General features: G+C 38.5%; 1 protein-coding gene across 2 annotated transcripts in view; it reads right to left on the reverse strand.

The window, feature by feature from the left end:
• Window positions 1–12,573, reverse strand: part of Upf2 (UPF2 regulator of nonsense mediated mRNA decay) — a 115,616-nt gene that overhangs the window by 82,429 nt on the left and 20,614 nt on the right. For both annotated transcript variants that reach the window (XM_036188005.1, XM_036188006.1), the window contains exons 4-5: window positions 11,917–12,077; window positions 4,935–5,129 (exon numbers count right to left, since the gene is read on the reverse strand). In XM_036188005.1, coding sequence (XP_036043898.1) covers window positions 4,935–5,129; window positions 11,917–12,077 — 356 coding nt within the window. The remainder of the gene's footprint in view (window positions 1–4,934; window positions 5,130–11,916; window positions 12,078–12,573) is intronic.

Genomic DNA, 12,573 nt, shown 5'->3' on the forward strand with positions numbered 1-12,573 from the left:
TTTTTCACTGGAAAGATGAAGGAAAAAAGGAAAGGGAGAATGGAGGTAGGCTAGCTAGCTAGCTTACATGCTATCAGGATCTATGCTAAAGATAGGAGATAAAGTTCATTAGAGTGGTCTCACATAAGAAAGATCTCAAACTCCAAGATAAATTCAGGTCTGTCCATCTGCGCAGCTCTTTCTTTCTCTCCTCTCTCTCTTTAAACTTTGTTTTCTTTGTATGGATATGTTGCCTGAATGTATGTCTCAGGAGACTGGAGGAGGGGTCAGATCCCATGAAACTGAAGTTAGAGATGGTTATAAGCTGCTCTGTGGGTGCTGGGAATCAAACCTGCCTGGGTCCTCTGGAAAAACAGCCATCTCTTAACCACTGAGTTATCTCTCCAGTCCCCTCTCTTTTATTTGTATATACAGTATGATATTTCCTGGGTTATGCAGGAGGTACACTGAAATATGATTTGATATAAAAATTAACTTAGTACCAATATACTAAATAAATTAGAAAAGATTAAATGCAGAGAACAAATAATCAGGAAAAAGGTTAGAGGAAACAAATGGACCTAACAAAGGAAAAATGGCTAGAAATAAATAAAATAGAACCAAACCTTACTTCAACAAAATTGCCAAAATGTTGATATCTGTAGAAGTTGAGTGATAGGTTAAATATGAGTTCACCATACTAGCCTTTCTTGTTTCCTTGAGATTTAAAAAAAAAAAAAAATCTATTTATTAAGTAAGAGAGAGAGAGAGAGAATAAGAATGAGAATGTGACTTTTGTGGCTCATGCCTGTAATATCAGCACTAAGGAGACTGAGGCAGGAAGGCTAATACATGTTCAAGGCCAGACTGGGATAATGTTCTAGGCCATCCAGGGCTACAGTGAGAGATGCTGTTTCAAAAAAATAAAATTTAAGATGTTCAAAAATTTATGCTTATGTACCCATATTCATACACATAAATATACACAAAATAAATAAAAATTATTTTTAAATGTATACTCAAATCACCTAAAATATTATCAGTTTCATGTCTTCTATCCTCTAAATTCTGCAATGAAGGAAGAAATGCTTTATACCATGATACTCAATGCTATAACCAAAGATGTAAGAAAGCTCTAAGGAAAGCTTTGGCTGCCTTTAAATGTAGAGACTATACTTACTCATTTCTTCATTCAGCAATTATTTGCTGAATTCCTACTATTCAGCTATATATTGTTCTAAACACCAAAGACATAACTTGACTATAATAAATATAACATCTGGTTATCAAAGGAGTATTTATAGATTAGAAAGATGGCTCAGCAGGGAAAGGCCCTTGCTACCAAGCCAACCTGATTTTGATCCCTGGAGCCAACACTATAGAAAGAAGAGAACCAACTCTCAGAAATAGTCCTCTGACTGACACATGTGTGTCATGGCACATGTGTACACATACAGAGAAAAGAGAAAGGAAGAAGTATCTTTTTATTTTACAAAAGCATTTACTGCATAGGGCTATAGCTCAGTGGTAAAGTGTTTGTCTACCATGCCTCAGGCCCTCTCCTTATTAATGTATTTTAGTTATTAATTAACTCAGGGTTAATCTCCAGTACTGAAAAGAAAACAAACAAACAAATTTACTGATTAGCTACTATACACTCACAACTACATTAAGCTATTGAATGCTGAGGAAACAAAATCTGAAAATAAAACGCCTATGCCTAGAAAATGTATAATTTACCTGAGGAAGTTAAACTAATATTCATGAAGAAGTCAAGTGGGGTATGGTAAGGAACATGTAAGTAATGTTTGAAGGGTGCAGGGCAAGGCCTGCTTACTCAGAGACTGAATGTTTAGGACAGAATAGTCAAGGTATAATACACATGATGAAGTGTTAAGTCTGAGACAATTTGTGTAGTGTTTTAGAGACAATGATAACAATTTTAAACTGTATTCCAAACTTGGGTAAAGCCATTAAGCCTTAAAACTATCACTAGGAGGCAGAGGCAGTCAGATCTCTTGAGTTCCAGAACAGCTGGGGTTACATAGGAAAAAAAAAGGGGGGGGGTGTGGGGGGAGTCTATCACTGGGTATGGTGGCTCATCCTTTAATCCCAGCACTCCAGAGGCAGTTAATTTTCTTTAAGTTTGAAGCCAGCCTGGTCTACAGAGCAAGTTTCAGGAGAGCCAAACTTAGGTAGTGAAGGACAAGAAGCTGTTGAAGATGTTAACTGAACAAGGGAGCCACGTTCTAGCACCAGCAAGAGCAGACCGTGGCAGCTTTGGCCATTCGGTTCTGGATTTAGAGTTAATGATAAAAGAAAGGAGTTATGGAATAAAGCTGCTAAGACTAGGTAGGCATGTGTCGGGGGTGTCCCTGAATGGAGGCCTAGAGAGGCCATTGTGTGAAGTTATGAAGTTGAAGCCTGGATTGCCTTGGAGACCCCAAGATGTTTGAAATACCATAGCCATAGGATATCTGCCAAGGAGAACTGCTAACAGGGAGTGGAACCAGCCCAAAAGAAGTGTGTTTCGGTCAAAAATGCTGAAGGGAATTGGAAATCCTAAGAGTGTTTTGACATCAGACAGAGATGCAGAGTTTGGAGTTTGTCCAGCTGGTTTTCAGTCTTGCTTTGGTCCAGTATTTCCTTGCTATGCTCCCTTTCCTGTGTTTTGGAAGAGTAATGTATATCCTATGCCATTTTATGTTGGAAGTATGTGATCTGTTTTTTTATTTTGATTTTTTATAGGGGACTATAGTTAAGAGATTGCATGAATCTCAGAAGAGACTTTAAACTTTGGACTTTAAAACGCTGAGACTGTGACAGACCATGGGACTTTTGAAGTTGGACTAAATGCATTTTGCATTATGATACTGTTACCAGCTTATGGGGACCAGGGACTGGAATGTGGTAGTTTGAATGAAACTGGTCCCCATAATCTCATAGAGAGTGGCACTATTAGTTTGTGTGGCTTTCTTGGGGTGGGTATAGCCTTGCTGAGGAAGTATGTCACTGTGGGGGTAGGCTTTGAGGTCTCCTATGCTCAAGATACCATCAAGTTTGTCAGTCAACTTCCTGTTGCCTGAAAGATATAGGCTCTCAGCTATTTCTCAAGCACCATATCTGCCTGCATGCCATCATGTTCCCCATCATGACAATGGACTGAACCTCTGAAACTGTAAGCAAGCCACTCCAATTAAATGTTTTCCTTATAAGAGTTGTCATGGTCATGGTGTCTTTTCACAGCAATAAAAGCCCTAAGACACAAAGTGAGACCCTGTCTCAAAAAAAAAAGTCCTATAACAAATAAAAAAACATGAACAAAAAAAGGAAAAAAAAGAAGTTGGGTGGTGGTGACACACGCCTGTAATCCCAGCATTTGGGAGGCAGAGGCAGATGGATCTCTGTGAGTTTGAGGCCAGCCTGGTCTACAGAGCAAGATCCAGGACAGGCACCAAAACCACACAGAGAACCCTGTCTTGAAACAAACAAAGGAATAGTAACAGTAAGGAGGGCTGGAGAGAAGGTTCAGCAGCACCTGCTGCCCTTACAGGGTATCCAGATTCAGTTCCCAGAATCCACGTGGCAGCTCACATAGCTGCCTGTAACTCCAGTTTCAGGGTGTCCAACTCCTTTTGTCCTCCTCAGGCACCCACATGGAACATTTAAATATACGCAGGCAACATTCACACACACACACACAAAATAAATGTAAATCTTTAAAAAAAAAGAAGAAAGGAGAGTAAAAATAATTCTTAAGAGGATTAAAAAGAATTCTTAAGAAAAGAGTTAGCTAAAACTGCATCCAGGTAGGAGCACAAAGACAGGATAATAGTTTAGTTTTACAGCAGCACAAAGATGGCTCTGAGAAAAAGGTTTGTCCAGTACCTCCTACTCTATCAGTAGTTTCAGACTTTTTGATTTCTGTCAACTAACTCTCTCACAGAGACCTGGCTAGATCTAGCCTATAAAGAATATTATGTAGAGAGGTAACTATGCAAAACCTATGCTTTCAGGGGAAACTTTTGTCTTCTAAGATCTCATGTGATTTCATTTTAAGACACTGAAAATGAACACTTCCAAATCAACCTGGACTAGTGTGAAGATACTGGCTCCAGTAAAAGGATGTTCCCTGGCTAGGAAGATAGCTCGGTGGGTAAGAGCACTTACACAAACATCAATGCTAATAGCCAGCACCAACATAAAAACAGACTTGGCCACTTAAACCTTCTAACTCCAACACTAGGGGTGTGGAGGGGGAGACACAGGATAATGACATGAGCAGAGACAAGAGGCTTGCTGCCAGCTTAGCTCCAGATTCAGCAAGAGACCCTGTCTAAGCCAGTGGGAGTGCTGCACGCTTAATCCTAGTGCTCAGGAGGCAGAGGCAGGTAGATCTGTGAATTCAAGGCCAGCCTCGTCTATGGGGCGAGTTCCAAACGGCCAGGACTGTTACACAGAGAAACCCTGTCTTGAAAAAATCAAAAGAGACCCTGTCTAAAGAGAGTAACATGGAAAGTAATATGGAAAAGACTTTTTGTGTCCTCCTCTGACTTTTCATATGGGGGCATGTGCCTGTACATCTACACGTGTGGACAGCAACCAAAACATAGTAACCAACACCTTTTAATGCTCTGTTCCTCATTATTACTTCATTCATTTAATCTACACATATACTGTTTTAAACACATCCCATTCTGAAGCTCATTTCTCCACATGGAATTATCAGCTGTTTCCTTGAGAATTTGCCTTTGGAAGGAGGGTAAGATGGCTTAGCTGATAAAGCACTTGCCCTGCAAGCCTGAAAACCAAGTTTGATCTCTGGAATCCACATGAAGGTAGACAGAACTGATTCTGTAAAGATGTCCTCTGACCTGCATGCACTACCCCCAGCCCTTGGCACACATTAAATATGCACAATAATAATAATTAAAACATTTGAAAAAATAATTTACCTTTGGAATCATCTTTGTTAGCATCTTTGTTCTGACTTTTTTCATTGTCTTTAAACAAGATGGCTGGAACAAATGCTTTCAAATCAATGAGGTTTTCATAAAAATTCCGAGCGTCTTCATCTTCCCATATACCACCTTCTAAGTCATATTCTCCAGGTTTACCAGGTGTAAATATATCGATTCCAGGTCCATGCTCTACAATAAAACAAACCATGAGCAGATAATATTATTTCAGAAATACCATGGTAAACATGGCACTATACCTTTTGTTTTCAATTCTGTAGCTATTTAATCTCAATTGTTTCAACTGACTAGAATTTCTTCAATCAACAAGCAGTTGAGATTGCACATGATTATCTTTTTTTGTTGTTTTGTTTTTTAAGCCCACAGTGTTTCTCTCTGTAGCTCTGGCTTTCCTGGAGCTCACTTTGTAGACCAGGCTAGTCTTGAACTCTGAAATCCACCTGCCTCTGCTTCCTGAATGCTGAATTAAAGGCTAGTGACAACATGTTTGGCTTTTTTTTTTTTTTTAGATTTATTTATTTATTCTTATTTATGTGTTTGTGTGTGTGCATGTACATGCATGAGTTTACCAGATTCCCTGGAACTGGAGTTACAGATGCTGCATGTGAGTGCTGGGCACCAAACCTCTGTCTTAAAGCAGTAAGTGCTCTTAACCACTAAGGCATCTTTCCAGCCAGTAATATTTTTTTGTTTGTTTGTTTGATTTTTTGAGACAGGGTTTCTCTGTTAACAGCTCAGGCTGACCTGGAACTCGCTCTGTAGAACAAGCTGGCCTCAAACTCAGAGATCTGTCTGCCTCTGCCTCCTGAGTGCTGGGATTAAAGTTGTATACCACCACTGCCAGGCCCATCTTTTTAATTATAATTATTACAATTATAATTATTATATGTGTGTGGATGTGGGCAAATGTGTGCTCAAGGTCAGAAGACAATTTTCAAGAGTCAGTTCTCTCCTCCTGACTTCATGAGGATTCTGGGCATCTTTAATATCAAGTCAATTTTATTTTTTGGTTTTTTTGAGTCAGGTTTCTCTGTGTAACAGTCCTGGCTGTCCTGGAACTCACTCTGTAGACCAGGCTGGCCTTGAACTCACAGAGATCGGCCTGCCTCTGCCTCCTAAATGCTGGGATTAAAGGTGTGCACCACTACCACTTGGCAAGTCGTAAGTTTTTAGTTAAGTCTCCAAATCAGATAAGAGCAGAAGACCATCATAAACACTGAATTCAGAAGATCCTTCCTCTTAGTGTAATCCTAGACACATTATTATATATGATATCAATTGATAAATAAACAGCCAGAAAAGGAGGGATGAAAGATAAATATATAAATCTATCCTTTCCCCTGAGGTTATGAGGTGCTCAGAATTGAACTCAGGACCTGGGGCATGCCAAAATCAGCATTCCATCAATAAACTATTATCCCTAGCCTCCCCTCCCAATATAATCACTTAGCATACAATGGAAAACTATGCCTGTATTCATTCTTATCCCCTCCTCAATCTCTCCTTACATATAACCATAGAGTAATAAGCACAGAATATTAAAAGAAAGGAAGGAAGGAAGGAAGGAAGGAAGGAAGGAAGGAAGGAAGGAAGAAGAAAGAATGAGAAGGAAGGGAGGAAGAAAGAGAAGGAAGGGAGGAAGAAAGAAAGAAAGAAAGAAAGACAGAAAGAAAGGAAATTCCTAGTTTATAATCAGGAGGCCACCCATAGGCTTTATTTCTTCTGTACTTGTCTCCAAACTAAAACTATAAATAATTGGGCATGTGAGGTGTGGCTCAGTGGGTAGAAGGATTTGCCACACAGGTCTGATCCTCAGAATGCATGTAAGGGTGGAAAAAGAGAACCAATCCTATAGAGTTGTCCACTAATCTCCACATTTATGCTGTGACACATGCAAGCTCTTCTCGCTCGTGTCTCTCTCTCTCTCTCTCTCTCTCTCTCTCTCTCTCTCTCTCTCTCTCTCACACACACACACACACACACTAAATAAATATTATAAATAGTCATATGGATGAAAATGAACCCTATAGAAAATTATTCACTAAATGTAATTTAGGAAAAAAGAACAGCAAAACAAAACATTGGTTCCTGAATTCCTCTGAACTTTCTATAAATAATGTATTTTAATAGAAGATTACTAGGACAATAAACCCAAAAAGTAAAACACTGACAGATTCACAAGTTTTATTTAATAAAGAATATAAGCAAAAACAAAAGACAAACTAGACAATACTGATAACACTGATAAAAGTTATTTACAAGATACATATGCATATTATAATAAAACATGGTTTTTGCTCCTGATACCTTAAACAAAGCCCCCCTAAGACCCTTGGAATTCCCTGAGGTATGTTATTTTTATTCATAGTTGATCTTACTTGAGGTTATGCTAATTAGGATAAATTAGAGTGGGGCACTTATCTTCAGAATAAGTCTAGTCACCAGGAAAAAAAAAATGAGTACTCACAGACCTTAAAATGATTAAGATTAGCTTTAAAAAGTTCTGCAACAGGAAGGTTGAAAGTATGAGGAAATCCTGTGCAGTGAAACCCTCTCTTGAAAACAAAATAAACCCCCTGGAACAGAGAGATCTGATGAGTTTCAGGTTGGTGAAAGAACACTTCTATACACAAGAAGGGTTGGTTACTAACCCACACTACACAAGGACAGTCTCCTACCACATCCTCTTGGTTGTGTATCTCTATCCTTTACAATTCTTCACTATAATCTGGTAAATTTACAATGTTTCCCTGAGTTCCAGGAGCCATTTTGTAAATTATCAAATCACACGAGGTGCCCACAGAAACCCTGCTTAGAATCCTGAACACAAAGGCCAGATTTGCAGTGGCATCTAGGTGGGGACTCTTGAACAATTATCACAAGTAACAAATTAAGAGGATTCTAGTCCTTTAGTAGGGAGGGTATTTTGAGACAAGGTCTTTCTACATAGCCCCCTAGCTGTCCTGAAATTCACTATGTAGACCAGGCTGGCCTTGAACCACAAAGATCTATCTCTTAAGTGCTGGGATTAAAGGCAAGCACCACCAAATCTAGCAGGAATCTAGTTCTTTGTGAGAATTAACACTAATTCTAGGTAGTTTCAGAAATGAAGTTTAAGATACACAAATTATACCAGGTGGTGGTAGCTCACGCCTTTAATCCAATAACATTTTAAATAGAGAGGCAGGCAGATCTCTGAGTTTGAGGTCAGCTTGGTCTAAGAACAGAGTGAATTCCAGGATAGCCAGGAGTACACAAAGAAATCCTGTCTTGAAAAATAGAAAAAGAAAAAAAAAAAGAAAAAGATATACAAATTTTATCAGAGAATTGGTTAGTATGATTTTAAAAAAAAATGCCACAGATATGGCAACAGTAATGTTCTTTGGGAAAATGTAAAAAAGTGTGTGTGTGTGTGTGTGTGTGTGTGTGTGTGTGTGTGTGTGTGTGTTTGAGAAAGAGATCTATATACTAATAAAAGACAAAAACTGATGGTGTCCAAGCAGGTAAATAAAAGAGAATAACAAATCTCAGCACTAATTAGGATAAAGGTAAGAAACACACATTTATCACTTTAATCTTTTAAGATTATGATATATCTTTGTTTCTACAAAATTCTTTTAAAGAATGCATACCTCAAAAGTAACATAGTGACAAGAAGTCCCTGGATATATTGACATTGTGATCTCAGGCTTACCAATTTTCAGAACTTAGAGCACTAAACTTGTTATTTATATATTACCCCAACCACAATACTTTGTTCCAACAGCTAGAACAGATTAAGACAATTAAGTAATAGTTTAAAATTTTAAACTTTATGTGTATTCTACTTTCATTATGTCTGTGCACCACATGCATGCCTAGTGCCCAAAGGCCAGAAGTGGATAGCAAATCCTCTAGAAGTGGAGTTACAGACAATTGTCAACCACCATGTGGGTGCTGGGAATAGAACACTGGTTCTCTGCAAAAGCAACAAGTACTCTTAACTGGCAAGTCATCTCTCCAGCTCCCAATTAGGTAACATTAATGATGTATTATTTGAATTAGTGAGGGACAATATAATTCTACATGAACTGAGCCAAGAAGTTCTCAAAAATAACTGTTAAAAAAATGTAAACAATATTCTACTTAAGTTTTTAAAAAGCTACATTTATATCTATCAGACTACATATATTTTGGGTTACAGAAAGAAATAAAGGCAAGCACCACAACCACCCAGCCTCATTTTTTTTTTATCCTAAAATATGAGCAAGTATTTTGCACATACAAAAACAATAGACTGGGGCTGGAGAGATGGCTTAGTGGTTAAAAACACTGACTGCTCTTCCAGAGGACCTGGGATCCATTCCCAGCACCAACATGGCAGCTCACAACTGTCTCTAACTCCAGTTCTAGGGGATCCAACACCCTCACACAAAATATACATAGGCAAAACACCAGTGCACATTAAATAAATGAATCTTTTTTTAAAAAAAGGCTAGTAAAAAATATTTTTTTTAAAATTTAACTTCTCAGCTGAGTGTGATGGTACACACCTTTAGTCACAGCACTCAGGAGGAAGAGGCAGACGGATCTCTATGTTTTTGAGGCCAGCCTGGTCTACAAAGTAAGTTTCAAGACAGTTAGCGATACACAGAGAAACTCTGGGGAAAAAAAAACCAAAACACTTCTTGGCTGGAAAGACGGCTCAGCAGTTAAAGAGCACTGGTTGCTCTTTCAGAGGACTCCAGTTCAATTCCCACAACTCACATGGCAGCTCACAACTGTCTATAATTCCAGTTCCAGGGGAATCCAACACCCTCTTCTAGACTTTGAAGGCCAAATGAATAGTAGTAGTAGTAGTAGTAGTAGTAGTAGTAGTAGTAGTAATAATAATAATAATAATAATAATAGATACATCTTTGGGGCTGGAGAGATGATTCATCAGTTAATGAGTATGTACTACTCTGGTAGAGATATCAGCACTCCACATGGGTGGCTCACAACTGGCTGCAACTCCAAGATATCTGACATTCCCTTCTGGTCTCTGTGGGGATTGCAAGCATGTGCACAAACCCATACTATACACACACATACATAATTAAAAATAAAAATTTAAGAACAATAAATAAGAATACATAGGCTGGCAAGATCTAAGTAGAGCTGGAGCACGCCTTTAATCCCAGCACTCGGGAGGCAGAGGCAGGTGGATCTCTGTGAGTTCGAGGTCAGCCTGGTCTCCAAAGTGAGTTCCAGGAAAGGCACAAAGCTACACAGAGAAACCCTGTCTTGAACCCCCCCCCCCCAAAAAAAAAGATCTAAGTAGAGGTGTCTGCCATCAAGCCTGATGGCCTGAGTTTGGTCTTGGAACCTATATGGTGTGAAGGAGAGAACTGAATTGCAGAAGCAATCCCCTGACCTGTACACACATATAATTAAGTAAATGTAAAAAAGTACAGAAATATTAGAAGTGCAATATTGAATTTACTTTCTTATTACACATCTGACAAAAATAAATTTTTATGTAACCCCAAATGCTGCTTAAGGCAAGTCCCTATTGGACATCATCTGAGGATAACTATAACAAAAGAATTTAAAGGAACTCATAATATGATAGAAGCAAAAGAGTATTCTCTAAGTACAGAATCTTTTCTATTCAAGGATGTGTTTCAAGTAGCAGTGGAAGGTTATTAGATTGTAATATCTAATTAAAAATATGTGAAGCTATTTATAAAGCCCAAATTTTTATTAATGTGAATTTAACAGACCTTAAATTAAGTGGGGTTTTTTGTTTGTTTGTTTTTGTTGTTGTTGTTTTGTCTTTAAACCATGAGCTGGCTAGGAAGACCACTCAGTTAGTAAGTACTTGCCATGCAAGCCTCAGAACCTGAGTTCAAATGCCTAGCAGCACCCACATCAAAATTTAGTGTGGTGGTACACACTTGCCATCCTGAACTGGGGTGATACAGATGGGCCCCTAGGTCCTGCTGGCCATTCAGGCTGACCAAATCAGTACGTGGCAGGCCCAACAAGAAATCATCTTAGAAAATTAAGGAGGCCAGGCATGGTAGTACATGCCTTTAACCTAAGTACTCAGGAGGAAGAAGAGGTGGATCTCTGTGATTCTGAGCTCAACCAGGATTATAAATTTTTTTATATTTATTTTATGTGTATGCTTTGCCTTCATGTATGTTATGTGTAACACATGCACGTGTGGTGCCTGAGGGAGTCAGAAGAGGCCTTTGTATCCAGTGGAACTGAAGTTAAGGATGGTTACGAATTCCATTTGGGTGCTATGAACTAAACCCAGGACTTCTGCAAGAATAACAAGTGTTTTTAACCACTGAGCCATCTCTTCAGCCTTTCAGCGAGGGTTATATAGTGATCTTGTCAGAAGAGAGAAGAAATAAGGAAAGGAGTGTGGAAGGAAGGAAGGAAGGAAGGAAGGGAGGGAGGGAGGGAGGGAGGGAGGGAGGGAGGGAGGGAGGAAGGGAGGGAGGGAGGGAGGGAAGAAGGAAGAAAGGAGCAAGAAGAAGACACCTGACATCAATCTCTGGCCTCAACTCATATGTGCACCAAACCATCCATAAATGCATAAACCAAACACACACATACATAAACAGGTAGAAACTAAGGAAGACACATAACATTTATCTCTGAACTCCATATACATGTATATACAGGTTCTTGTGTTCCTTCACATACATGTGCACATACACCACAAAGATACACTCTCCCACACATATACAAAAAAATTGCTTTAAAAAAAATCATGATTAAGGATATAGTGCACTGGCAAGATGACTGAATGGGCAAATAGGCTTGCTGCCAAGTTTGATGACCTGAACTAAAGTTGTGTTCTCGTTCGTTCTCTCTCTCTCTCTCTCTCTCTCTCTCTCTCTCTCTCTCACACACACACACACACACACACACACACACACACACACACACACACACACAGAGTCCCCGGATTATATCTTACCTTCTGGTGTTGGTTTGTCCTGAGGAAGATCTGGCATATTTTCATCCAAAAGGTCTGCTAAGGACTGAGAATTTGCCAGCAGCTTCTGGTAAGACATTGCAAATTCTTCATACTGTTTATGCCTATCTTCACTTAGCTCGCCTTTAGAATGCAGAATACGCCTATAAACAAATGATGAAATAAACTGATAAGCTTGTCAAAGCAGACAAGATCATGGGAAATGGTCCATGAAATCTGATCTTAACATAGAAATTTAACATAATGATCTTTGCTAGCTGAATTTTTTTTTTAAAATCTCACGTTCTCTGGCTATATCTGAAAATTAAAATACAACAACTACAACAAAAAAAATCACCCAAGCAATTAAATTTACTCAAAGATTAAGAAGTATGCATCCAGAATCACCATAATATTTAACTTTACTAAATAACAAAAGATAATTTAGTATTCTGTTACATATGGTCAACCAAAAATTTTACTCCAAATCACTAACTGGTTTTAAAAGCAACATGTTATGAAAAGAAACAATTATCCTTACATCTCAAAAATTATTTCATAAGAAAATGTATTTAACAATTTACTGTAAAATAACTAATGTTATTTTGTTATACTATGCTTTCCTAAGACATACTGTTAGCCAAAAATACTCACATCCAC

The sequence above is a fragment of the Onychomys torridus genome, chromosome 5 (assembly GCF_903995425.1).
Source record: "Onychomys torridus chromosome 5, mOncTor1.1, whole genome shotgun sequence".
Classification (NCBI taxonomy): domain Eukaryota; kingdom Metazoa; phylum Chordata; class Mammalia; order Rodentia; family Cricetidae; genus Onychomys; species Onychomys torridus.